The sequence below is a fragment of the Sorghum bicolor genome, chromosome 7 (genome assembly GCF_000003195.3).
Source record: "Sorghum bicolor cultivar BTx623 chromosome 7, Sorghum_bicolor_NCBIv3, whole genome shotgun sequence".
Taxonomy (NCBI): Eukaryota; Viridiplantae; Streptophyta; class Magnoliopsida; order Poales; family Poaceae; genus Sorghum; species Sorghum bicolor.
The window spans coordinates 2,967,269-2,993,874 of NC_012876.2; the positions used below are offsets into that span (position 1 = coordinate 2,967,269).

Sequence of the window (26,606 nt, forward strand, 5' to 3'; positions counted from 1 at the left end):
GAACCGGTGCTAAAGGGTCCGCCCCTATATAAGCAGCCGGCTCCCTGGATCCGGCAGTTCTTTCGTCTTCGTCTTCGTTCCAGCGCCGCCGCGGTCGTTTCGTTCTCGCCGCCGTCGTTTCGTTCTCGACTCCCTCGCCGCCGCGACCACCGTCTCCACCAGCGCCGCCGCGGCTCTCCACCAGCGCCGCCGCGGCCCTCCTCCAACGCCGCCGCCGCGGGCCACGGCCAGATCGAGCGCGCGGGCCACACATCATCCAGGCCACGTCGATCTTCCCTGATCTCTAGCTCCGGCCGGCCTTGCTAAGTATAGATCGAGAACGCCATTGATTAATTATGTATTTATATAGACTAGCTAGACCAGAAATATATATACAAAAAATATTACATATATATACATAAATTAATACTACAAATCAAAACACCATATACATATATATATATATGTATATATGGTGTTTTGATTTGTAGTATTATTTTTTTATATATTTTTATGTATATATGGTGTTTTGATTTGTTGTATTATTTTTTGTATATATTTTTATGTATATATATATATGTAATATTTTTTGTATGTATGTATATTTTTTTTGTACATATATACACACATATATATAGTTTGTATGTATGAATTATAATTGTTTGTATGTATGTATTATTTTTTTAATATATTATTCTAGTATATATATATAGTATGTATGTTTTATTTTTTGTATATATGTATTATTTTTTGTATGTATGTATATTATTTTTTGTACATATATACACACACACATATATATAGTTTGTATGTATGAATTATAATTGTTTGTATGTATGTATGTATGTATGTATTATTTTTTTAATATATTATTTGTAGTATATATATAGTATGTATGTATGTTTTATTTTTTGTATATATGTATTATTTTTTGTACATATATACACACACATATATATAGTTTGTATGTATGAATGTATTATTTTTTTAATATATTATTTGTAGTAGTTTTTTTTAGTATATATTTGTTGTATATTATTCTTGTATCATATTTTATTTTCTAGTGTTTTGTAAATATTATTGTTTGTACTATATTATTCTAGTATTGTTTTTATTCTAGTGTATTACTTGGCTTAAAAGATTCTAGTATTATTTTTAGAGCACTCCAACACTTTAATTTGTAGTAGTACTAGTAGTAGTATATAAGTCTCTAATATATGTTCTAGTAGTGTTTAGCCACTAAATTTATTCTAGTAGGGTTTTGTATATATTTTTGTTTGTACTATATATTATTCTACTTTTTTTTATTAATGTATTACTTGGCTTAAAAGATCCTAGTATTATTTTTAGAGCACTCCAACACTTTCATTTGTAGTAGTATTAGTGTATTTCTTATCTTATATAGAATATATATATATGTATGGTTGCAGACATAGAAATGGCTGACCATCCTCATGATGATCCTGATTATATGGAAGCTGCCATTCAAAATATAATCGACGACGGTAGTCAGTACTTCGTTGATTACCACGACATCATGCAAGGCAATCGTACTGAGCAACAAGAGGGCAATGCCCCTGAGCAACAAGAGGGCAATGCCCCTGAGCAACAACTTGTCGTGCAACAAGAAGAAAATACTGGCGAGGTATGTAAATGTAAACATATATAAATAATGCATCTCTTACATTAGGTTTTAGACTTATTACTTGGTTATTAATTTAGTATTTTTGTTTCTATATGTACGTGTAGCCTTCTGGATCGACCTCTACGGGGAGAAGCGTACCTCCACGAGGACCAAAGAAGCCGTTGGAGGGCCGCTATGTAATCTCTGAGTTTGAGATAGCTACAGGCAGACCACTTGGTGAGCATGCAAATAAATATGTTAATCACTGTGGATATCTTGTGAGAGATCAAATACCGATCAGTTGTCGTGAATGGAGAGAGAAGCGAGGTGCTCCTGAGATCAGTTTTGTCTCTGATCGTGACAAGGAGTTAGTTTGGAAAGCCGTCACAGACGTTTTCACCTTCGACACCAACGATGAAGAGTTGAAGGTGCGAATTTATGACTGGACTATGAAGAAGATGGCAGTACTCTTCCAGAATTGGAAGAAGTCTTTGTACAATAAATATGTCAAGAAAAACGAGACTCCAGATTTCAACCTCAAGCAATATGTAAAGCTGAGGGCCTTCTGGGATGACTTTGTGCAGTACAAAACATCAGAAGAGGGCGAGGAACGAGCCAATAGAAACAAAGAGAATGCCAGTAAAAAGGCATACCACCATCATATGGGATCAGGTGGTTATAAGAGTGCTGCTCCCAAGTGGGACCGAATGGAACAGGAGATGCTTGCTAGGGGGGTCACATCCGAGACAATAGCAAAGAATTGGAGCGAGCGCTCCAAGCATTGGTTCTACGGTCATGGGGGAAGCGTGGACCCAGACACCGGGGCGCTAGTTTGGGGCCAAGAAATCTCAAGAGCAGCAGAGAGACTAGTCCGTGCACGTGAGGCGGTTCAGTCTGGTGAGTTCAGGCCTAACAGGGAGAAGGATGAACTCACCTATGCGCTTGAAAATCCTGAGCACGGTGGGCGTACGAGAGGCTATGGGGCAGTTCCGTGGCTGCAATCATTCCAAGCCGATCAAGATACCTACAGAAGCCGCCAGAGAAAGAAGGATGAGGAGGCAGAGCGGATCCGCCGCCTGGAAGCTTTTGTTCTGCAGTCACAAGAGCGCGAGAAAGCTCGTGAAGAATGGATGCAGGCAGAGATTCAAAGGCAAGTGCAAGCAGCACTTAGTCAAATGACGAAAGGGCAAGGTACATCACAGCCTGAGGTCAATGTTAGCCCCCCAGGCCAGTTGAAAAGCAGCTGCGCATCCACGGAAGTACCAACCATTCAGGATGACACGAAGCTACACTTCCCCGTGGATGATGTCACAGAGGCTTTTACTACCTGTGAGCTGCATGTACCATATGGGAATGCCACCAAAAAGGTGGCTATCGCTGTTGTCAACCCTATCGACCGAACGGGCACTCCAAGAATCCATAATCGACCAGTACCTGGTGGATATGCTAGCGTCTCGGTTGATAGGGTTGAGAAAGGTTGTGGCAATGTGCCACTAGACATAGAAGGGGGAGACGGAGAGAAGACCTTAGGTGAAGCTGAGAAGACATTTATTTGTTGGCGCAAGCGCTTCATAATTATTCCTCAGCATAGGTTTGTGTGTGATTTTACTTCTTATATTATTTATTATGTATTGAAATTTAAAAAAAGTTTACTCACAAAACTTGTAATTGTTTTCTTTGCAGGGACTCCTCCAACCTAAGTCCAGTTCTCTCCCTAGCGCATCATAGTGCTGCGGGCGGTGACAATGCTGGATCTCCTCCAACACCTGCGGCGGCCACACCGACCCCGCCACCGCCTCCACCACGGTCTCCACCTCCTCCACCGAGGTCTCCAACTCCTCCACCGCGTTCTCCAACTCCTCCGCCTGCACCGCCCTCTCCAAAGAGTGCACGGTCGGTCCCCTCGCCTCCAAAGCGAGGTAGTAAGAAGCGGTCCGTCCAAGAAGGACCGAAGTCATCGGTCCCACCTCCAAAGAAGGTTGCCTCAGCAAAGAGAGCTAAGACGCCAGAAAAATTACCTTACGAAAAGAGTGAAGAGGAGGTAATTGCTACATCTAAAGCTGAGGTCCAACAATTTTTTGATAAAATAAAGGAGGAAAGGAAAAAACGGCTTAACCCAGAAAAGCCGTACTTTTATGTGAAGCCATCGGAACTGAGGCAGAAGGTGGCGGACCATCAAAAGAAGCAACGCGAAGCTCAGAAAAAGCCAGCACTTTCGGACTATGAGCGGTCTCTGGTCAAGTCTTCACAGCCTACTAAGAAGAGAGTAGGAAAGGGGGTCCCACAGCTCGGAGAAGTATCAAAACCGGTGCCCCCTTTGATTGTGCCAAATCAATACGGCTCAAATGAAGACTTGATGCCAAAGAAATCCTTAGCGTTGTCTGAGCTAGACTCGCTTGAGAGTTACTTTGGACAGAGCGGTTTAAATATAGAAGAAATTACCGCCATTCTTGGATGTCATACATTTGAAAAAGCCGAGGTAGTTGATCAATGGAGGGCAAGATATGAACCGGGCAGGAGTCTATTCGACCCTAAGCGTTTACACGAGCTCGGCACACAAATGTTTGCAATAAACAAATGGTGCATTGAGGCGTCTAAAAGGGGAGAGAATTGGATTTCTGTTCGTATTAGACAACATCACTACTTCCGTGGAGATGACCTCATATACGTGCAGTTCGAAGAATTGCACCAATTATGCCACCTCGACGCTCTTGACAAATCTCTTGTCAGCTGCTTTTGTCTGTAAGTATTTTTCCTTTTTATTATACTTCTAACTTCTTTAATTACATGTATATAATCCTTACACACTTAGGATTTGTATGTATATATGCAGGCACCAAATGAGAGAGCTCAGAATGAGAAATGACAATAGTATTGGGTTCGTTGACCCTTATATTGTTTTCAAGGCTCCGCAGGCAGTGTGGACAGCAGATTATGAGACAGAAATCTGCACCAATCTTATGAGGTTCTTTGTAAACCAAAAAGAAAAACAAAAAATACTCTTCCCCTTCAACTTCGAGTGAGTTATATAGTTATTAAGTGCATGCATATTTTATTTTACATTATAGGACTGACCCTATATATGTGTGTGTAAACAGCTTTCACTGGATACTCATGGTCATTGAAATTCCCAAGAACCGATTGATAATCTTTGACTCAATGAGAAAACCACAAGAAAATTATCAACAAATGGTAAACATTATTCAAAGGTACGTAATGTCGATCTCAGCTACAAAAATATCATAATATGACTCTGTAATTATTAGTTCACGATCCACAATGGCTGTGTATAGGGTTTGGGAAAGATTCATTGACCGTGAACATCTCAGTGGATGTAAAGCGCCGCTTAACATAATACATCCACAAGTAAGTTCTACTAGCTAACAAACTTTCGCTAACTTTTAGCCTTCTTATTGTCGTGGTTATGAATATTTTTATATATATATACATCGTACAGTGGTGTTTAAGACAAGAAGGAGGGAACAATCTATGTGCATATTACGTGTGCAAATTCATGATGGCACAAGTCAATCAAACACCCACAGAGACGCTCAGAGTACGTTACATGTCTCTTTTCATTATCTCCTGAATTATATTGAATAACTTAGATAACTAATACCTTTTTTATTTATTTCAAATTAAAGACGGAATGGCTGAGGAAAAAGGTCCTACAACAAGACCGAATCAAAGCTATCCAAGAGACGATAGCAGGATTTCTCCGCGACCAAGTGATCAATCCAAACGGCGAGTTTCACTTCAACGGCAACGAAACTCTTATACCAAACAACGATGATCATTTGTATCGTTTGTAGACATTGGGAGAACAAACTCTATGTATATATGTGTTACGAATTTTGTACATATAAAACTATATATATATAAAGCTTTTTACATATCTATTTAATTTTTGATGTGGTCTATTCATTTTATTATAGGCAAAGCTTAACTATTAAGCTTAGCCTATAATTTTCATTTATATATGCTTAATATGCGTGTAATATAAATATATTATTGTATCAGCAAAACATGTATTGAAAAACCTATTATTATATATTATATATAAACAATAAACAGAACCGAAGAAGTGAACTAAAAAAAAAGAAAAAGAAACCCTTTAACACCGGTTGGTAACACCAACCGGTGTTAAAGGGTTGCAACGTGGCAGCCCTGGCAGGACCCTTTAACACCGGTTGGTGTTACCAACCGGTGTTAAAGGGGGGGCCTTTAGCCCCGGTTGGCCGAACCGGGACTAAAGGGTGGGCCTTTAGTCCCGGAAGGGCAGCACCGGCTCGGGAACCGGGGCAACAGGCCCTTCCCGACCGGTGCTAATGCCCGATCATGCAGCAGTGGTGTGTTTCTCTTGTCGAAGAGGCTACGGGGAACTGGCTTGGCAATGTACCAGACAAACAGGTTTAGTTTTGCTAGGCGTGACGAAGGAGGCCAGCTCGTTCCCTTGCCGCTCACCATGGTATTTCACCCGGAGATGATGGCAAACACACAAAGTTCATCGAGAACGATTGGGTAGTGTTATTCCTGTTCTACCTACGCTAATATAATGTTGACGCCAATGCTTTGCATTGTCATGAAAGCGATCAAAGTAGTGTCGGACTGCTGGGTGGAACGCATGGATATTCAACAGGGGGAAGTGGGACGTGACATTGGTGATCAACTGATCATCATGAACCTGACGTGCGGCTCGACCATGGCCAAGCCATCGAGGTCAAACCCCACGTCGGCAAGTTATTAGTATATAAATTAGTCGACCTCGTGGGGTGGTATATGGGTTCATAAAATTACATTAACAATTTGGTGGTAAAAGTTTTCAATTTATTAGCAAGAAGAATCAAGAGTTCAAAGACCCATGATTGTTTTGTTTCTATTCTTTTATTTAAGTATTCATAGGAAAACAAATCTAAAAATCATAAAAATAATGATAGGATACACCGACACCGAGCAGACGGGTAACAGAAAATAGAAAAAAAAAGCAAAAACAAAAAAGTGAAATAAAAAGGAACACTGTGGGCGTGCAGAAAAAAGACCAAGAAAGAAAAAAGAAAAATAATGTCCACACAAAACATTGGCGGATGGATAAAAAGAAAAAGAAAAAGTGAAAAAAGGACTTGATAGACGGACCAAAACCAAGAGTATTTTAGGAATTAAAAAAAAAAATAGGTTGGAAGAAACGCTTCGTTCTTTAAGGTAGAAGAAGAATAGAGATTACACATTAGCAAACATATATACCCCATAGTACCCATAAACAAAATTTACATGTATATTCATTCCTACCAACATATTCGTGTAACCCTATATCTTTATGATCATCTCCCAAAAAGACTAAGCTAGTTCCAATATTGATGAAGTCACCGTAAACATCTCGACAAATATTTTCCTTAGCACTGAGCACGTGTTTGGTTAGTGGGACAACCGAGAGCAGTATAGGGTGAGCCTAGATTCAGTATAGGTTACCTAGATTCGAGGTCACCCTTCCCTTGAATTTGAAGGGATGGCCTCACCCTAGCCATCAGGCTCAAGCGTAGTGCCCAAGTGGTGCTGAGATGATAACACAGGGTAGGTAACGTTGGGGTGAGCAATCGAGGAAGTCATAGTGCTCCCTCAAGGCAAGTAAGAGCATAGGGACAGCAACCAAGCTTGAAGACATAGGATTAGGATTGGTAGTAAGTTGAGAGTTGTAGACACTGCAGTTGGGGACGATGGACGGGATGGCGAGGCAGATGTAGCAATGGATGCGCTGGGCGGGGGTCGAGGACGGGATTGCCCACTCCGGTGGTGTGGGTTTGGCCACTCGGGGCGTGAGGTGGCAAAATAAATCACTGCCAGAGTTGGCAAAATTCTAAGGGATTGAGATGTCATCCCAAGTCTTATGGTAGTTGATAACTTTTTTATTTGAAATCATCTTGGCGTGCAAAACTACGTTTAAATTTTTTGAATTTGAAATTTAAATTTTGTAAAAGACCTCGGATGGAGAACTTCATAAATGAAAATTGTAGATCTTAAAAATTATAAAACTTTGTAGTTGACAACTTTTTGATCTGAATTCGTTTAGGGACTCAAACAATCAATTTATACTTGGTTTGGTATAATATACGGAGAACCAAAACGGAATATAGACATAAGTGATAGTGTGGTGTAGTGGTTACAAGGGGAGACATACGAGACAGAGGTTGTGTGGGTTTGAAACCCTTTGGTTGCGTAGAGATGGAAAATTGCTATTTTTTCAGATTGTTTTGGTTTTTTTTGTTAAGTGTCCGACAAAAAACACTTAGCAAATAGCTCTTTGCCAATAAAATCTTTGGTGCTTTTACCGAGTGTGGCATACGACAAAGCCTTTGTCAAGTACATTTGGGGCTAGCTCCAGGACTCGGCAAAGTGCTTGTTAAGATTAAGCACCGTATGGAACAAGGTCATATTTTTTGCAAGATCCTTTGAAAATTTGATTAGGACAAATATAAAGTCCAACTTTCATCCCTCGACTATCAGGTCCGTACGTCCCATAGCAACAAGGTCACATTATTGTTCGTTCTTGTTCTCCATATAATAGCAACAATGTCACACTTTTTATATATGTCATATATTTTTTTACATTTAAATACAAGTAAATTGTCTGGCATGAACATTTAAGAACAGATACATTATTATTCGTTCAACAGTACTACGAGATATATAACGAAATACTGCATGGTTGATGAAGGAAATGAAACAGTGAGCTATCCAATGGTGAGGGTGAGGCCTAGCAGCAGCGACACAACGGTGACAAGTAGAGAGCCGAGACCGGCTCCAGAAGCCGCGCCGCCGAGGGGCACATTGAAACAAATGGTGTTGATGAAGCCGCTGCTGTCGTTTCTGCACACGGGCGTGACCCTGACCGCCAGCTTCATCCCGGCGCCGCAGTGCCCCGGCTTGCCGCAGATGAAGTTGCGCACCACGACGCGGTTGAGCTCGACGGTGTCGCGCCGGTCTGGTGGGTGCCGCCGCCGGCGACGGGTGTTCTTCGCGTCCGGCATTGGATGATAAATCTCTGCCGATAGTTTCCCGCCCAGCTTTTCCGCGCATCCAATCTTAGAGCATCTCCAAGGGCTTTGCAAATAAACTTTGCATTGCCCTATTTGCAAAAAAAGTAAAAAATACTCATCCAATGGTTTTGCAAATAAGGTTTGCAATTTGGTTAACTTTGCAAATAGAGGTTGAGGCTTTGCATATATGCAAACCTTCCCACCACTTTGCATCTACAATTTCGGCCTTCCACGTCGGACTCTGTCCCCTGCCCCCCCCCCCACCCCGCGCGATTTCTCTACGTCCGTCCGCCCTCCCTGCCGCGCGCACCCACCCTCCAGCTGCGGCGCGTGCCCGCCGTCCCACCAGCTGCCGTGCGCGCCTGACACTGACGCGAATGACGACGACGACGAACGACGAACGCGGCCTGGGCTGGGCGACGACTGGCGCGAAGACCTAGGCTGGGCGGCAATTGGCGGCGACCTGGCCTGGGCGGCGACTGGCATGCACGACGTACGTCAAAATGGCGCGAAGGGAAAAAAACGCGGACGCGATCGGTGAAAAAAAATCGGAAGTGGGGTCCACACTTTGGGTTTGTCATGTCTAAATCCAAGTACCTTGGAGTTGGACTATTTTTAGACTTTGCAAATGAGTTTTGAACTTTGCAAACAACACCAAATGCAAAATTCATTTGCAAAATCCCTTAGAGATGCTCTTAGCTAGCGGCAGAGGATGTCCATCGGCCCACCTCATCCATATATTCTCCACTTTCATCAACAATATTTAAAAAGTCATAGCTCCTAAACTAAATATCTAAATCAAAATCCGATTACACTATAGTGTTTCTTATAATAAATCCTTCAAAACAAGATCTCACATGGATATATTTAGATAAAATTTTATTAATAAACATTTATCTTATAAAGAGATAACATTTTTATTTATGATAGACAATGTTCTAGGTTCATAAAATAAATATTCCATCTTCGTAAGAAAAATGTTCTCAGTTTAAAAAATAGTGTTCTAGTTTAGATTCATGAAACTGATATTATAATATTTAAAATAAATAAATAAATACATCATGTAAACAAAAAAAATAAAATCTAGAGCAAAGCATAAGGAAAAAAACACGTAATAGAGAAAAATTTAAAAGAACATCATATGGATAGTTTTAAAAAATCCTAAAAATAAACTATAAAACATCACATGTGTACTAAACTGAACATCACTAAATACACTATAGAACACTATTAAATACATTATGGAACATCGTATATATATTACGTGAACATCACTAGATATATCATAGAACACCACATGTGTACTAAGCGAACATCACTAAATTCATAATACAACATCACTCAACACATTATAGAACATTGTATGTATACTAAGTAAACATCGCTGAATTAATCATAAAACAACACTTAATGTATTATAGAACATCACATATGATGCAAAAAAAAAATTCATAACAAAGAAAGATTAAGAAATAAAACATGAATAAAAGAAAACATAATTAAAAATAAAAAAACAAAATCAAAAGAAAAAAAATAGAACATCAGCACTTGAACATCAAAGAAAATAATAACAATAACAAAAAAAGATAAAATATACAAAACAAAGAATAATATAAAACAAAAAATGAAAATAAAAATAAAGCACAAAAAAGATAGAAAAAGAATCAAATGGAATACAAAATGAAAAAAAAAAGAAAAAAGAAAAAAAATTAAAGAAAAGAAACAAAGAAAGATGAAAAAATAAAACATGAATAAAAGAAAACATAATTAAAAAATAAAAGGAAAAACAAAATCAAAAGAAAAAAATAAAAAATAGAACGTCAGCACGTAAACATCAAAGAAAAATAATAAGAATAATAAAAAAAGATAAAGATAAAGATACAAAATAAAGAATAATATAAAAAATAAAATAAAAATAAAGCACAAAAAAGATAAAAAAAAGAACCAAACGGAATATAAAATGAAAAAAAGAAAAAAAAAGAAAAAAAATTAAAGAAAAAAATATAGCAAGAAAAAGAAAAAGAAAAAAGAAAAAAAAAGAGAAGAAAACTAACAGCAACGGCGGGAGGGAAAAAGAAAAGAAACATAAAAAGAAAGAAAAGAAGAAGAAAAGAAAAAAAAAGAAATAACAAAAAGAAAGAAATAAAAAAGAAAACGTACGTACCTGTCACGCGTGCGCGGGAAACATCGCGCGGGAATCATCGGACGGCGTCTCCGGTCCGAACATTCGGACCGGAAGATTTCGGGCCGGCGATGGGGCTCGCCGCCGAGCAGGAGGTGTAGCCGGCCTGGGTCACCTCCACGACGTCGTGCGCCGACGCGTCGTACTTGAACATCAGCTGGTCGCCCGGGTGGAAGTCGACGGTGGACGCCCAGGCGGTGAGGTTGGTCTGCAGGTCCCACGACCCACCTGGCTCGCCGACGGTGTAGCTGGTGGCGCCGGACGCCGTTCCGAGCACGGATGCCGCCGCTGCCACCGAAATGATCGCGACCACGGCGATCATTGATGCTTGTGCCCTCGCCATCAGCTTAATTCGACAGCCGCTGCTAGCTAGCTGTTCTTGAAGAAATCAATGGATGGAAATGATTGCCTAGTTAGTTTGATGGTTGAGCAATTGTTGCGTGCATGTGCATATGGAGGTGAACATACAGGGGCACGGAGAGATGGAATGTCGTACTCCCTCTCATTCTCACTTTTCGAGAAGTCAACTTTTTTTTTTAATTTTGACCAGTTATATATAAGAATATAAATATTTATAATACAGAATTAGTATACACGAATTTTATACAAACTTAGTTAAAGTTGAGAAAGTTTGACTGGCACATAACGCCATCTATTTTGAGACGAAGGGAGTAGTGTTCAAGGATGTCGACATGGTCCAGTCATTAGCTTTGCATGATTAAACGTGTGCATACATTATATGTCCATCATTAACGAACTTATAATATAGGACTATATGTAAATCAATAAGACTTGGCCTCATGTAGTCACGTGATGAGGACCCGGACCGTGGACGGAACTCACCTTTCAGCTACCATGTTTGACGTCGGCGGTCATATCTATCGCACATGGATTCATACGTTGGAGAGCATTTGCATGCTCCTAGTGGATCGGCAATGCATGGCGAGGGCAAACGACTAAGGAATCGTAACGGTATGTAAAATGCCGTACCGGCACGTAACAGCTAACCATAACGGCAGACCATTGGCTTTGGGTTTTAGGCCCTGTTTGGTTCAAAAACGGTAAACTTTAGTCTCTATCATATTGAATATTTAGACACATATATGATGAAGTACTCAATCCATCCTAAATTATAAGAAATTTGACTTTTTTTGACACTAATTTTGATCACCCGTCTTATTCAAAAATTTGTGCAAAATATTTTTTTTTGTCGTGGCTTGGTTTGTTAATCAAAGTTCTTCACGAATGACTTAAATTTGACTATATTTGCACAAATTTTTTTGACTAAGACGAGTGATCAAACTTGGGATAAACGTCTATAATTTGGAATGGAGGGAGTATTAAATATAAACTATTTACGAAACTAAAAACACAGCTACAAAATAATTTATGAGATGATTTTTAAGCTTGATTAATCTATGATTAGATACTAATTATTATAATTACAAATGTGCTAAGTACCTATTAAACTTTAGTACCTCCAAACCAAACAGCCCCTTATGATGTTTTGCAGGAAACACGCAGACAATGGGAGCATGGATGAGATAAACCCAGAAAGATCTTGTTTTACATCATTGCCAACTGGTTCTCCTACACGTTCAGGTAAGGAGGAGTTCACGGTCAATGGACCTCATCTCTTTTTTTTTTTCCGACACTATCAAATGTGTTTTGCAGAAATAATACATACATATAATTAACTTAATAAAACGCACGGGCCTCTCTCTCTAATTAAAACAATAAATTACTCAAGATTGGTGAGGTGATATCATGCTATCAACTAACGTCAAAGAGTTTTGCACACTCTAGATTTATATACTATCAATTAACCTAGCAAGCTAGAGTAGAAAGTGTAAAGCACTTAATCTGGGAAAGCAATTGGAAGCTTAAACGAGATAGAGTGTGCAAACTCTCGATGATGGTACTTTCCTCGAGGTATCAAAAGGTTCAAGGGGCTCACGCTTCTCCTAATCACTTGATATTCACATGGGCCTTTGTCCAAGTCTATCCTTACATCCATCCATATAAGACTAAATACCTTATATACTAGCTACCAAACCATATTAGTCCAATTGATCCTAAAACTAGTTGTTAGAATTTACTTCTCCTTTTTTAAATTATAAGATGTTTTGGTTTTTCTAAATACGTTGATTTTCTTATTTATTAGGAATCTCTTAATGTAGAGCAAAACATATTTATCTAAAAAACTAAAACATACAAATCTATTTATCCGAAAAAGCCAAAACATCGTAATTTAAAATAAACATAGCATTAATTTTACAGCTTTACAAGGGTGTGATTCTAGGATCCTAATCAGTGTAGCCTGCATTTTTATGCTAACTACTTTGGAATGATAGAATGTTAAATAGTAAACTTTTTAGGATTATGTTTAGTTCCATCCAAAATGCATAATTTATTGTGCTCATGAGGATCTTTTGAGACTCTTTTGGGTGTTTTTTTTTTGTCTCTTGAGACCAAAATTCAAAATGAGAATGACCCTTTTTGCCAAAATTTTTGAATAGTGTTTAGTTTCATTATATAAAATGATAAACCAAAACCCAGAATATTTTGAGGCGAAAGGGAACTAATTAAACACCCCTTAGTTTAAGATCTACTACCTCCGTGCACAAATAAATGCACATCTCGCTTCCTAAGGAGTCAATTTTTTTTAAGTTTGATTAGAAATATATCAAATAATATCAATATTTGTATTTACAAATAAGTATATTATGAAAGTATGTTTCATGCTCAATCTAATGATATATACTTAAATATGATAAATATTAATATATTTATATATATATTTAGTTAAACTAAAAAATGTTTAACTCCTCGAGAAACGAGATGTACACTTATTTAATTATTTATGGACAGCCTTGTTGAAATTGAAAACTTAGAAATACGGCGGCCAAACAAACCACCGCGCGCAGTCCTCGTCAACCAACCTTCAAATGAGTCCCTGCGAAGTGGGCTCGACATGTCAGGAAACTGTACTGACGGGGCTCACTGCTCGTCCTCTCCACCTTCACCTGCGGAGCCTAATCCGCAAAACCCAAGGAAAACCCCCCACCACTTGGGCTCGCCATGGACCTGCAGCTCGCGCCACCGCCCCTCACCAACCTCCGCCTCCTCGCCCACCGCCCCAAGGCCGCCTCCACCTCCACTGCCACCGCCGCGCCCTCCACCTCCTGCTCCTCCTCTTCCACGGAGCCACTCAAGCCCCGCCCGCGCCTCCCGCGCCAGAGCCCCGTCCCCGCGCGCAGGCCCAGGCCCAACCCCGCCCACCTGCCCGCCCTCTGCACCACCATCGAGCGGCACGCGGCGGCGGGCCGGCACGCCGAGGCGCTCCACCTGTTCCGCCTCGCCCGCGCGGGGTTTCCCTTCACGCCGCTCCCGGCGCGCACCTACCACGCGCTGCTGCTCGCCGCCGCCGCGCTGCGGGAGCCCGGCGCGGCGGCGGCGGTGGCCTGGCACGTCGAGAGCTCGGGCTTCGACCTCGACCTGTACACGCACAACCACGTCCTGCGGACGTACCTCGAGTGCGGGATGCTCGCCGAGGCGCGCCGGGCGTTCGACGGGATGCCCGACAGGAACGGCGTCACCTGGGGGATCATGATGGGCGGCCTCGTCGACCGGGGCCAACCCCGCGCCGCGCTGGCGCTGTTCCGGGAGATGCTGCTGGCGGAGGAGGCCGGTGGGGACGGGGACGCGCCGCCACCGAGGTCCCTCGTGGTGGCTCTCCGCGCCGCTACAGCCTCAGGGTCGGCACGAGCTGGGCAGCAGCTGCACTGCTGCGTTGTCAAGGCAGGGGCGTGCGGTGACGTCGCTGACCGGTACCTGGCGTGTGCGCTGCTTGACATGTATAGCAAGTGCGGCTTGATTGATGAGGCGAGGCGGGTGTTTGACGGGCTGCCACGGGCGAGCGTCGTGGCGTGGAACTCCATGCTGGCGGCGTATGTGCTCCATGGACGCAGCGAGGAGGCGCTGGAGCTGTACCAGGAGATGTGCAGGAGTCGTGTCGCCATGGACCAGTTCACGTTCTCGACCATGCTAGGGGTGTTCTCTAGGTTGGGGCTGCTGGAGCACGCGAAGCAGGCGCACGCTGGCTTGATCCAGAGGGGATTGCCACTGGACATTGTTGGGAACACGGCACTTGTGGACTTGTATTGCAAGTGGGGAAGGATGGAGGACGCGAGGAATGTCTTTGAGAGGATGCCTAGGAGGAACTTGATCTCATGGAACGCTCTGATTGCTGGATATGGCTACCATGGCATGGGGGATAAGGCGATCGAGATGTTTGAGAGGCTGATAGCTGAGGGTGTTGTGCCAAACCATGTGACATTTCTGGCAGTGCTGAATGCGTGTAGGTTTTCAGGTCTTGTTGACAAAGGGAAGAGGATTTTCCAGTTGATGACTGAAAATCTGAGGATGAAACCACGGGCTATGCATTATGCTTGTGTTATTGAGCTTTTTGGTAGAGAAGGCCTACTTGATGAAGCCTATTCAATGATAAGAAGAGCACCATTCACCCCAACTGCAAACATGTGGGGGGCCTTGCTTACAGCTAGCAGGATCCATAAGAACATGCATCTTGCGAAATTAGCTGCCGAGCAGCTATTGGCAATGGAACCTGAGAAAATAAACAGCTATGCTGTGCTCCTCAACTTGTATGTTAGCTCTGGTAGACAGGACGATGCCTGCAAGGTAGTTGAAACATTGAAGAGGAAAGGTTTATATATTCATAACGCCTGTACCTGGATCACAGTCAAGAAAACGGATCACAAGTTTTTCTTTAAAGATACTTTGCATCCACAAAGTGCTGAAATATACAGGAGGCTACATACATTAATGAAGGATGTACGAGAAGCTGGCTATGTTGCTGAGGAGAATGAGTTGCTCCCTGATATTTATCCTGACGAGCAAAAGGTATCAAGTGCTTACCACAGTGAGAGACTAGCAATTGCTTTTGGCCTTATGAGCACAGCTCCACAGACTCCCTTGAGGATCAATCAAAGCCATCGTTTATGCCGTGACTGCCACAAGGTAATTAAGTTTGTGGCAGAAGTTACCAAGAGGGAAATTGTTGTAAGGGATGGTAGCAGGTTCCACCACTTCAAACTCGGGATCTGCTCTTGTGGTGACTACTGGTAATTGGGTATGTCCAACTTTCTAATGGTTTTATTTTCTGACAACTAAACTGAGAAAGGGTTATGAGATTGACCAGCAGTAGTGTCCTTTTTCACTTTACGGATTACCAGATGTGAAACAGTATATATTTCATCCAGAATGTGACCTAGTTTATTTTCTGACCAAATATGCTTTGTTTAGCACATGGAAAAAAAGTGCATGTGCTGCAGAAGCTAATACACATTTTGCTGACAGCTAATGACTCCAGATGTTTCAAGCCAATTCTCTGGACATTACTTTGATTAATGAGGGTAAAGCAGATTGGTCGACCATGATGCTTCAGTATCTGTGCTACATGCAGGCTTGGTAAGTTTGGAGTTCTTTATTTCTTAAGATGTTGAAAGAGTAATCTACAAGTTTCACTCACATGGATGTGTCCATTTGCCCCTTTCCTTTTCCATCTAAGTATCTAACTGTCGGCAAAAAATTTTGTGCCTTTATTTTGGTAAGCAACATCTTGTGTGCCTTTATCTCTGTAGAAAAGATGGCTGTTGTGATGTGTTCAATAGAAATGTTTTTTTAGCACAATCAGATAGACTGTTTTTCCCTGTGTTTTCACTAGCTTTACAACCCTTGTGTAAAAGCAGATCTTTAAAAGTAGGCTGAATATGTGTTGTGTGGCTTTCGCATTGGAGATACCAATCTTTAATTGTGTCCTGTAAGGAAGGAATAAAGCTCTGATGTAACAAAGGATCAAAGGGAAGTATAATACTTTGAGCATCTTGAGACAGCTAGTTTCTTCATGCTTCATCTGCATCCTAGTTGGAGAACAAATACCCTGCTGTACTTTTGCCTCTATTTATTCACCAATCAGCCATAAAACAGGTCGCAGCTCACAAGGCCATTGTAAGCAGGTGATCTTCCTCCAATAATCTTCTCAGCTGGCAGAAGTCTGAGAGCACGCTACAATGGCGAAGATGGGAGCTGCTATTCTGGTCTGCATAGTGGTTTTAGCCCTGGATGTCACAGCTGGCATACTAGGAATTGAGGCACAGGCTGCTCAAAACAAGGTAATGTTTCAAGATATTGGTATTTTTTTTACCCAAATCACAGGGATTTTGAAAATGTATGATTTTGCTTCATCATGCACAGTTGGTATTTTAGCTTGATGGTCTCTGATTATATAATTGGTGACTGATATTGTTGGTATTGTATTTGATACTATATTTCTACAGGTTAAAAAGGTGACAATTCTCTTCATCCAATGCGAGAAACCAGTTTACAGAGCATACCAACTTGGCCTTGCAGCTGCAGTGCTTCTGGTAGTTGCCCATGCGATAGCCAACTTCCTTGGTGGCTGTGCCTGTATCTGCTCTCAGCTGGAGTTCATCAAGGCTTCCATTAACAGGAAACTGGCAGCCACTACCATCATTCTCTCATGGTAACTTCACTTGTCTGTACAATTCCTTTGCAAATCAGCGAGATGGACCTCTAGACAGAATATTTAATACCACCCTGTTTGATTTGAGCCTAATCACGGTGACTGTCAAGACGCACAAATACTGCACAAGAAACAACCCTGCTAACAGGAAATTTATTTATCAGTGCTAATTGCAATTGCTCTGCAACTTGCTAGGATTGCCCTGATTGCTGGATTCTCGCTGCTGCTCGCCGGTGCCATGTCCAACTCCAAGTCCCAGACATCATGCCGGTTCACTCAAGGCCACACTTTGGGCCTTGGAGGGATCATGTGCTTCGTCCATGGTGGTATCACGGTCGCCTATTATGTCACCGCCACTGCCGCAGCGCACGAAGTTCCTTAGTCGAGCGGCAAAGTATAATATAATGCTTTTGCCCAAGAGACGATCACTATTCTTTCCTTGTTTCAGCTGCTTCGTCCTTTTCTGCTTTGTGATTTGGCTTTTACAAGCATGCGGTTCTCTCTTGTACCAGAGTCAAACTAAAAGGAAAATATATGCTTGTTGTTTGATTTGTTGCTATTGCTGAGAAAAACATGTGAAAGTTTGTGTCAATGTCCACAGTAATTTCCGTTGTATGCTCGAAAACATCATTATCCAGTTTTTGCACTTAACAAAAACATTTTTCCGTGAGCTTCTTCAGCACAACGTATAGCCTCGTTTGAGCATTTTGCGCTGAATACCTGCCGTAAGAATGAATGACTTGACTGTCACCTGTCATTCTTTATGGACAGCTGACAGAGCTGCTGTTCTTCGGTTGCTGAATTTATTGGACCCACCAGTCAGACACCAGAACCTCCAAATATTTAGCTTCTTCATGGGCCCACATGTCAGCTGCCAAATTCTAAATCATTATTACAAAATAAAGTAAACAAACCCTGATTCCCAAGGTTAACATCACTATTATGTTTCAGACGAGGTTACAAATCCCAGCAGCCCCATGGGTAATAAGCAAATCACAGTTCGGGAGTACTTAAATATAACATAAAGAAATCTGCATTAAGTTGATGGACAATGATCTAGTTAGGACCCTGTCGAATTAAAAATTGTAGCAAATCCAAATTGCCAAGAAAAGTACAGTTGTGCGCCTCCTGATCTCCTGACTGAGTAAGGCAATGGCAAAGGGGATGGTAACAATCAGCTTCTATATATCACGTAGTCACAATGCATTCTATACAACACAGTTACAATTGACTTCACACCAAGTTACCCACCCTTACTACTCAAAACTGCATCTCTATCCAATAATCCATCCTTGATCATTGTGCAACTTTTATATCAACAAAACAAAAAAATTGCTCAGACCAAGAAACTGAGCCAAGAACTGGAAAATTCAGTTAACTTCGGTCAGACTTCTGGCAGATCTGAAATGCTGCCAACTGACTCCTCTCTCTGAAGACCAGAGAAGGACGACTGAACCTCGGAACCCTCCAGGTCGACAGATTCATCGTCTGGCCTTGCCTGTGGATGCCTGTTGCTGTGGTGCTTCCTGCTGCGGCTGCGCTTCAACACACGGGTCAGAGCCTGGACCACATCTCGCATCGCCGGGCGCTTCCGGGACACGCGGCTTACACATCTGTAGGCAACAGCAGACATGTCATTGAGCTCCTCCATGTCAAATGCGCCTTCTAACCGAGAATCTGCAATTTCTTCCCACCCAGTTTTCGCATCAGCATTGATTGCAGCCTGTGGTACAATGCAATGTAATCAGCATCTGGAGAAGCTAATATCCTCAAACCAAAACCTACTTAGAGCAAGGGGCATGGCGGCTTACAAGCTCAACATATTCCATTAGACCCTGTTGTGGATTTCTGCCAGCAATCAGTTCGAATAGCAAAACACCATAGCTGTACACGTCACTCTTCTTTGTGAATGATCGTGTGGATACATACTCTGGATCAAGATATCCATAAGTTCCTCGTATATTGGCTCCGTTGCGAGTAACCATTTCCTCTCTAGATAATCCAAAGTCAGCAACCTGGCCACAAAAGGTTATTTACATCTGAGAGCAGAACTTCTAGACAAAATGCAACAGATACAGACAGTGATTTGCAGGAAATTCTGGTGTATATGTGAACCCAACAGGGTCCTTCCTTTCTTTTTCTTTCTTCTAAAAGAAAAATGGGTCCTAGCAATACTTGCCAGGAAGCCATGGAGTATCAGGAAAGATAGGTTGAACGATAAGATATCAGAGAGATGATTAACATACCCTAGCATGCATTGCTTGGTCCAGCAAAATGTTAGGAGATTTGATGTCACGGTGGACTACTGGAGGAACAGCCTGCATATAAGTGAAACCAGATCAAGCACTATGCATTATGTGCCATGCACCCATGCTACGAATTCTGCATTACAAGAGCTTACCCCATCATGCAAGTACTCCAAACCCCTAGCAACATCCAGAGCTATGTTCACTCTTAAATCCCACTTCAGTGGTGCACTGTTTTCACCTGAACAACAAAAAGAACGTTCAGTTAGCTAAAAAACGGATACAATATTGTACAGGTAAAGTGTTAGATGCTGACTTCAAAAACAAACTTTTACATAAGATGCACTAATGAGTATATTTATTCCATTTCTTTTTTTCAAGAATATGGTGTGCTAACTAAACATCAATGACTAAAAGCAGCATTCGTGGACTTAATTGATACAAGAATAATGAGACCATGTCGGTATTCAGATAAAAGCAGCTGGAATGGTGGTAATGTTTATCAGTAACCTAGCATTTCCATGGTTCAAGATATAAAGCCTCAAATTTTGACACATTAATGCATTACACGCCTGATAAAAAATCTTAGTTGTAATTTAAGTATATCCTATTATCTTTCATCAGAAGATTATCAGTCCAGCTATGACATATCCCTTCGAATTATCTTAAAATTCAACCTTACTGAATTTCTTGAGTTATATCACAGAGGTTACCCCTAAACAATCATGGATAAGCCATAATAATTACTATCATGAGAGAGAAACACAGGATCACATAAAGAGAAGACATGCCATATAAGTGTGATGCAAGGCTCCCATTAGGCATGTATGCATACAATAACATATGTTGCCCTTTGTCAGCACAATAGCCAACCAAATTCACCAGATTCCTGTGGTGCAATCGCCCAAGAAGTAAGACCTGAAGTCAAGAATTAATCAAACACTAAGCATGCCAAATTTCTAGTGAGGATTGGATCCAAATCTAACAATACAGGTGTACAAATATTAGCTTACCTCATTTTGAAACTCCTTTTCACCTTGCTTTGAATTGTTCGAAAGCACTTTAACAGCCAATATCTCACCAGAAGACATTTCTGCTCTGTAAACAGGACCGAAGGCTCCTTGACCTAATAATGTTGTGAAATTGCCGGTAGCTTTCTGTAGTTCCCTAGAGATGAGAAAAAATTGTGGAGTTCAGCAAGAGTATGTGCCATTCTAAATCAACCATTAGAAGTGCCACAAGAATTATCTGAGCAGTCCACGGTTATGTAAAATAGATCATGTACAAGCAACTGAAATTTGTAGCAGTAATGTTGAATTGATAGAATGCTGAATTCTCATTGAAAATTGGAATATAATATAATCCGTTGGTCAGTTGCCCCTGGGAGTAACAGTTTGTCCTACCCACAGGGAGGGAATTTTGGATACGATTCAGGAAAATGTCATTACAGTGCATTGACCCTCTAAACATAATGTTATGATGAGTATTTGCGTGCAATGTGTATTTTATTATATTTTTGGAATAAAAAAAATGCATTAATAATACTTTTAAAACATGAAACACTATATACTTAAATACTAACAAGTCACAAACTAATGAATGAAGTCATATCCAAACTTTTGACCATATTGTGTCGAGTGGAAAACTGATATTTTTCAAAAAGTTGAAATGTTGGTCCCTGCCACCTGCAGTTTGATTCACTCAAACATCCACATGTGGCTGGATGCTTTGGTCAACATAGAAGCACATGCCCTCTATGTATACAGTTCAACCAAATTGGATTTGATCTCGTGAGATCTACATCCACATGAATGTTTTACTTTGACATATAACATTATTTTAAGTTATATGTTCCCATCCTTCACTCTTGTTTCTCTCCATCTATTTAACTAGAGATAAATCTGGCAAATTCTCACCCTCCATTTAATTTCTCCAAATCAAACATTCTGATGGAAACAACTTCTATGAAGTCATTGTCAAATGTTTCAGCAGTATTAAGTAGATTTAAACAAAGGATGAAGTAACTGACTTATCATGACAACAAAACCGATCATTTGCTAAGCAAACTAATGAAACAATAAGAATACACAAGAATTCATGAAACATACTTGTATGCATATTTGGGTATCCCAGAAGCTGAAATCATGCTCTTTCTACCAGGCCCTTCTATCCACAGAGAACTTGCACGGTCTTCAAGCTCCCTCGGAGACTCCTGTCCTGTAGTCGAGTTCGAGAGCATGGCACAAGTATTAACACCATTGGTACGGAAGGGGACTGTCGATGCCCTCCTCGAGCTGCTACTCCTTATCTGCGTCTGGGAACGCCGATACCTCAAGCACAGCAGTATCCCAAGAGCCAGCAGCACACCTATCACCACCCCAACCGTGATTCCAATGATCAGACCTTCGGAAACTCCTTTCATTCTCTCCACTCAGCAACCAGATCCTAACACTAGGGATACTGCTTCCACCTCATGGACACTCCACCAAGGAAGAAGAGCAACAGCTATATGTCCTGCCAAGAAGTACAATGAAGAATAGTAAGTAAGTTGGAAGCATTGAATTGTGAGAACGTGTGGCTCTGTTCGTTTGGTGGGTGTGCAAGGACGACATGGATGCACTGCAACAAGTTAAACCAATCTTTGATATTGATAATATATTTTTTTTAAAAAAAAGAGAAGTTTTACAGCAATATTTGGTCAAACTTTGCCATCTCAGCTCATATCACATCAGAAGTGAAAAATGGTAACCATAGTGATGGGACGTGTCAGATACAAAATCAAAGTTGGACCTGGACAGAGACGAGTTGGATATATTTGGTGAACAAACAAACATCCAAAGTGAGACATCGCTTTCCTTATTCGTCAAACCTTAAGTGAGACAATTGTTTTTCAGATGAACCACTACCTAGACTCTAATGCCACCCAAATATCAACCAGGCTTCTAGAGCACATCAAATTCTCCATCTCCCTTAAATGCGAGAAACACATAAATCAAAACTGCTTCCTTTATTACAATGAAACTTTCAACTGAAAATGAAAAGACTAAAATATGGTACTAAAAGCTCACAGCTTTCACATCATCACAACAGATAAACTTACATAAAAAAAAATTACATACATGCTCCCCTTGCGCTTGTCTCCACAAACACTAAAATCGCCAACGCCAAATATAAAGTGTCCCCTTTAATTTCCCTTCATCTGACACTAATCACCATCACAACACAAATGATTCAAGCAAAAAGGAGACAGAGAAAAAAAAAGTAATCGGGAGACAATCGAAAGCTCAAGCAAGGAACAAATCCTAAACCCACAAATATAGCAATAAAGAGAGCGGAAGAAGAGATTTTCCTCGACCAGAGGAACGAACAAGGAGCACAGCAGATCAGAACCGAATCCGGGCAAGACAAGAAACGCAGGAGCAAAGCAAAGGCTTACCCAAATGCGGGCGGAGACGGAACCATGGGGCGGGCGAATCCTGGCTCGTCGGGATCAGGGCTCGCAGCGGATCCCGATTCCGCGGATCGTGGGCGTGGGCAGGAATGCGGGATGGATTGGAGCCGGATCGGTGGGTCGAGGGGAGGCCGGCCTCGGTGCTCTCGTTCACGTGGGTTTCGAGAGAGGAGGCGAGGGAAAGACGACGACGACGACTTTTTGATTAGGAGGGGAGTGTAACTTCCTGTTTGTTGAGAATAAAGCAAACATGGAAAAAAAAAACAAAGGCTGAAAAAAAAAGTTTGGAGAAAAAGATGCAGGGAAGGAGTACTGAGGGTAGTTTGGTAAATGCATTACACATAATTTGAAAATTGCATTGGACGCTTGATTATGCCAATAATGGAAGAACAAAGTTTTCTTTAGAAAAGCCGAAAGGAATATTTTAGATTATACTATCTCCATTCCAAATTGTAAGTTGTTTGACTTTTTTTACCTTAAGTTTGACCACTCGTCTTATTCAAAAAATTTGTGCAAATATAGTCAAATTTAAGTCACTCTTGAAGAACTTTTATTAATAAACCAATACACAACAAAAAAAAAGTGATATTTTGTACAAAACTTTGAATAAGACGAGTGGTCAAACTTGATATTAAAAAAGTCAAATGACTTACAATTTGGGATGGATTGAGTAGTTTTTGCCTTTAAATATGTGGTGTAGTTTTAACTAATAGGATTTCTATCATCATAGCATTGCAGATTTATGGCTATAAGAGCAAAAGTAATAGAAAGTGCTTTAAAAATAAAAACAAAACCGTCTACAAAATTATTAGGTGCACATTAGTAAAAGATTATAAGCTTTTGTCCAAATCTTGATTATTTGGCGTATGTGTGTGCGTCTAATAAAAGAAATGGATGTGAATACATTCTTGTCAGTTTGGATAATATTATTCATAGTTTTAAAGAAAACCCCATGGGAAAGATCACATCCAATTGGAAGTTTGGAATGGCCCCATGGAGGTTGTATGAAAAAAAAAAACATGCGCACGCATTTGTGGCGAATTTGGTATGGTCAAACCTAGACAATGCAAAGAAAGGAGAGCTCAACGGGCAAGCCAAATTCTGCTTTTTCTGGCCTCATTGTTTGATTTACTAAAACTACCAATCTTTTTTCTATAAAGTTTTGTTTGGTTTTGAGGAAAGATAAACTTTTCACCATTGGCTCTTGCGATAGCAAAAAGAAAAAAAAAAATGTTTGGAAGGTAGGGGTCCAAGATAATGTCTGCTGATACTATGTACTAGGAATAATCTAAGAGAACACAATGCTTAAGTTTGCTCTAGAGTAAGAGGGGTGTTGGACCCCACTGAATTATATTATTAAGGGAGTCGCTATATTTTAGCTGACTGAATTTTTGAAAAGTTTCAAGCAATAACTCCGACAGCTAGTGTAATTAAAAGGACAACCCACTAGAGACAATAAACAATTTTCTATAGACAAACAATAACAAAATTACATGTTGCCTAAACAACAAAAGTAAGACATATGAAAAGTGTAGCGAACAATTTTAATTGACAAAACAATTAAAAGGACATCTCAGATTATGGATTCGATTTTTACAGTCCAACCATCAGATTTTAATAATAATCCTATAATCTCTCTTCAAAGTGATCCGAACGGTCTATGTATCAATAAAAGTTATTAGGATCCAAACAAGCCATAGTTAGTTAGCTTGTATATATTAGTATTAGCACACCATTTGTTATATAAAGACCCAAGCTTTACATGAAATGGTCTCCATGAACGAACACCAATGTGCCAAACACCATGCAGTGTGCATACCCTAGGTCCCATAAATCGTACTCGATATTTAGTTAGGCTGAAGTTTTTTTTTTTAAAAAAAAACTTAGTTAGGCTAAAGTTAAAGGTATTGCTGAAATGTATCAAAGCAGCAACCCACTGAAGAAAAAGTACTAAAATGACCAAACTGTCCCGGTCCCTGCCGCTGCCGCGTTGTCCCCCGCCCAGGCGTGTCAACTGTGAACCCCCGACGGATAATCATGTACTGATGGAGGCGCCGATATACTACTTTTAAGTTCCATAGTACATCATGTACAATCTATTAATACAGATCTTAGTACATAGTACAATAAATGTTCCCATGAAAACAACTTTAAGTTGAATCACATCTAATGCAAAAAGTCCTTTTCTTAAATATAAATAAACTACTTTTAAGTTCAAATGTAATGAACATGAATATTCACATACATACATACATACATATACAGTCAAACCTATAAAGATATATACACACACGCTATTTTTATGAGCACCTCTAGAAGCCTAAGTTGGTCTAACAAATTTTAAAATTGGTGAAGTTACACACCCCTTACGAAGACACAAATTCACAGATACATATATCTTGCCTTACCTCCTACAAAGGCATGCACGGAAACATGCTATCCTTACAACAAGTACTTTCAAAGGATTAGTACATTCAATTTTAATTTCTCAACTTAATGGTCCTGTTCGCTTGAGTTTATTTGCCAAATCTGCTAGCTATTTAACAGTGTTTTTCTTACAATAAACCAGTGAATAGTACTTTCTAACAAGCGAACGGGCTCAATGGGTGCTAGTAATTTTCTGAATTTGTTCAAAAATTTAACGGTAGAAATTTTCTAGTGGTAGGAGACATGCCTATCAATAGTGAGGCAATGTGATGACTTTGTCAATCCTAAGATTTAATAGCTTAGTTTTTTAGAGATATTATAGATATAGAATGTGTGTGTGCGTTTATAAAAATGAATATGTGCACATATATATAGTCCTCTTTGTACCATGATTAGTAAAAACCCATAAAAGTTTATTTATTTTGGCACCAAGCAAGTACAAGTTAATTTTTGTATATAAAATAAATAAATAAATGTTTGATGATATGGACCCAGCGTGCATAGACCCTAGGCCGATCGAATACCCTACATTTAGGCCTTGTTTAGATCTAAAAAGATTTTAGATTTTGATCACTTTCGTTTTTATTTGACAAATATTATTTAATCATGGAGTAAGTAAGCTTAAAAGATTCATCTCGCGGTTTACAGATAAACTGTGTAATTAATTTTTATTTTCATCTATATTTAATGATTCAAAAGTTTTTTATTTTTTAGGTGAACTAAACAAAACCTTATTTAAGCCAATAAAGCTAAAACTCCTGCTGAAATGTGTTAAAGACTTAAAGCAGCAACCCACCAAGGAAAGCACGAAGCACACCCCCCATGCTTTCCGGCTTCGAGACGTGCGCTCGGCACTACTACTAAATTGACCAAACTGCCCTTATTCCTGGCACCCTGCTGCTGCTGCTGTGCTGGCACGTTGTATAGTGTACAGTAGCCCCGACACCAAACAGAGAATGCCTATCAATAGTGAGTGCTGTTGGATGGCCGACGTATCGACTGTCAACGCCAACTGTAAGCTACTCGCTGCTCCGTACAAAAAAAATACAATTTTACTTTAGAATCAAATAAGATTTTCTAATTTATTTTTAAAAACAGTTA

The 26,606-nt window shown here is 40.5% G+C and overlaps 4 protein-coding genes across 6 annotated transcripts; 2 read left to right on the forward strand and 2 right to left on the reverse strand.

Annotated features, from left to right (window-relative positions):
- On the reverse strand, positions 10,833–11,159 carry LOC8076536 (uclacyanin 1). The gene has a single exon (XM_002444972.1). The coding sequence runs from the start codon at positions 11,157–11,159 to the stop codon at positions 10,833–10,835; it is 327 nt and encodes a 108-aa protein (XP_002445017.1).
- LOC8076537 (pentatricopeptide repeat-containing protein At5g50390, chloroplastic) lies at positions 13,806–16,891 on the forward strand. 2 transcript variants are annotated; one of them, XM_021465435.1, is made up of 3 exons: positions 13,806–15,968; positions 16,196–16,306; positions 16,855–16,891. In XM_021465435.1, the coding sequence occupies exon 1, from the start codon at positions 13,898–13,900 to the stop codon at positions 15,962–15,964; it is 2,067 nt and encodes a 688-aa protein (XP_021321110.1). In that variant the 5' UTR covers positions 13,806–13,897; the 3' UTR covers positions 15,965–15,968; positions 16,196–16,306; positions 16,855–16,891. The 2 variants fall into 2 exon arrangements, with proteins under 2 accessions (XP_021321110.1, XP_002443831.1); XM_002443786.2 differs by having other exon boundaries at positions 16,826–16,855.
- Positions 16,384–17,973, forward strand: LOC110437139. Its single transcript, XM_021465438.1, has 3 exons — positions 16,384–17,010; positions 17,176–17,381; positions 17,577–17,973. The coding sequence occupies exons 1-3, from the start codon at positions 16,909–16,911 to the stop codon at positions 17,761–17,763; spliced, it is 495 nt and encodes a 164-aa protein (XP_021321113.1). The 5' UTR covers positions 16,384–16,908; the 3' UTR covers positions 17,764–17,973.
- On the reverse strand, positions 18,399–23,296 carry LOC8067810 (calcium/calmodulin-regulated receptor-like kinase 1). 2 transcript variants are annotated; one of them, XM_021465436.1, is made up of 8 exons: positions 23,064–23,296; positions 21,736–22,141; positions 20,641–20,794; positions 20,419–20,545; positions 19,783–19,868; positions 19,628–19,699; positions 19,193–19,396; positions 18,399–19,104 (listed from the first exon to the last, which is right to left on the reverse strand). In XM_021465436.1, the coding sequence occupies exons 2-8, from the start codon at positions 22,047–22,049 to the stop codon at positions 18,766–18,768; spliced, it is 1,296 nt and encodes a 431-aa protein (XP_021321111.1). In that variant the 5' UTR covers positions 22,050–22,141; positions 23,064–23,296; the 3' UTR covers positions 18,399–18,765. The 2 variants fall into 2 exon arrangements, with proteins under 2 accessions (XP_021321111.1, XP_021321112.1); XM_021465437.1 differs by lacking the exon at positions 23,064–23,296 and adding an exon at positions 22,747–23,047.

What these genes read in the sequence shown, in the direction of transcription:
- LOC8076537 (XM_021465435.1), top strand. Translation starts at nt 13,898, where the DNA reads ATGGACCTGCAGCTCGCGCCACCGCCCCTCACCAACCTCCGCCTCCTC.
- LOC110437139 (XM_021465438.1), top strand. Translation starts at nt 16,909, where the DNA reads ATGGCGAAGATGGGAGCTGCTATTCTGGTCTGCATAGTGGTTTTAGCC. An exon ending in CACAGGCTGCTCAAAACAAG is followed by an intron (nt 17,011 to 17,175) that starts GTAATGTTTCAA and finishes ATATTTCTACAG; the next exon opens with GTTAAAAAGGTGACAATTCT. An exon ending in ACTACCATCATTCTCTCATG is followed by an intron (nt 17,382 to 17,576) that starts GTAACTTCACTT and finishes GCAACTTGCTAG; the next exon opens with GATTGCCCTGATTGCTGGAT.
- LOC8076536 (XM_002444972.1), bottom strand. Translation starts at nt 11,159, where the DNA reads ATGGCGAGGGCACAAGCATCAATGATCGCCGTGGTCGCGATCATTTCG.
- LOC8067810 (XM_021465436.1), bottom strand. Translation starts at nt 22,049, where the DNA reads ATGAAAGGAGTTTCCGAAGGTCTGATCATTGGAATCACGGTTGGGGTG. An exon ending in AAAAGGAGTTTCAAAATGAG is followed by an intron (nt 20,546 to 20,640) that starts GTAAGCTAATAT and finishes TCTTGACTTCAG; the next exon opens with GTCTTACTTCTTGGGCGATT. An exon ending in TAATGGAATATGTTGAGCTT is followed by an intron (nt 19,105 to 19,192) that starts GTAAGCCGCCAT and finishes ATTGTACCACAG; the next exon opens with GCTGCAATCAATGCTGATGC.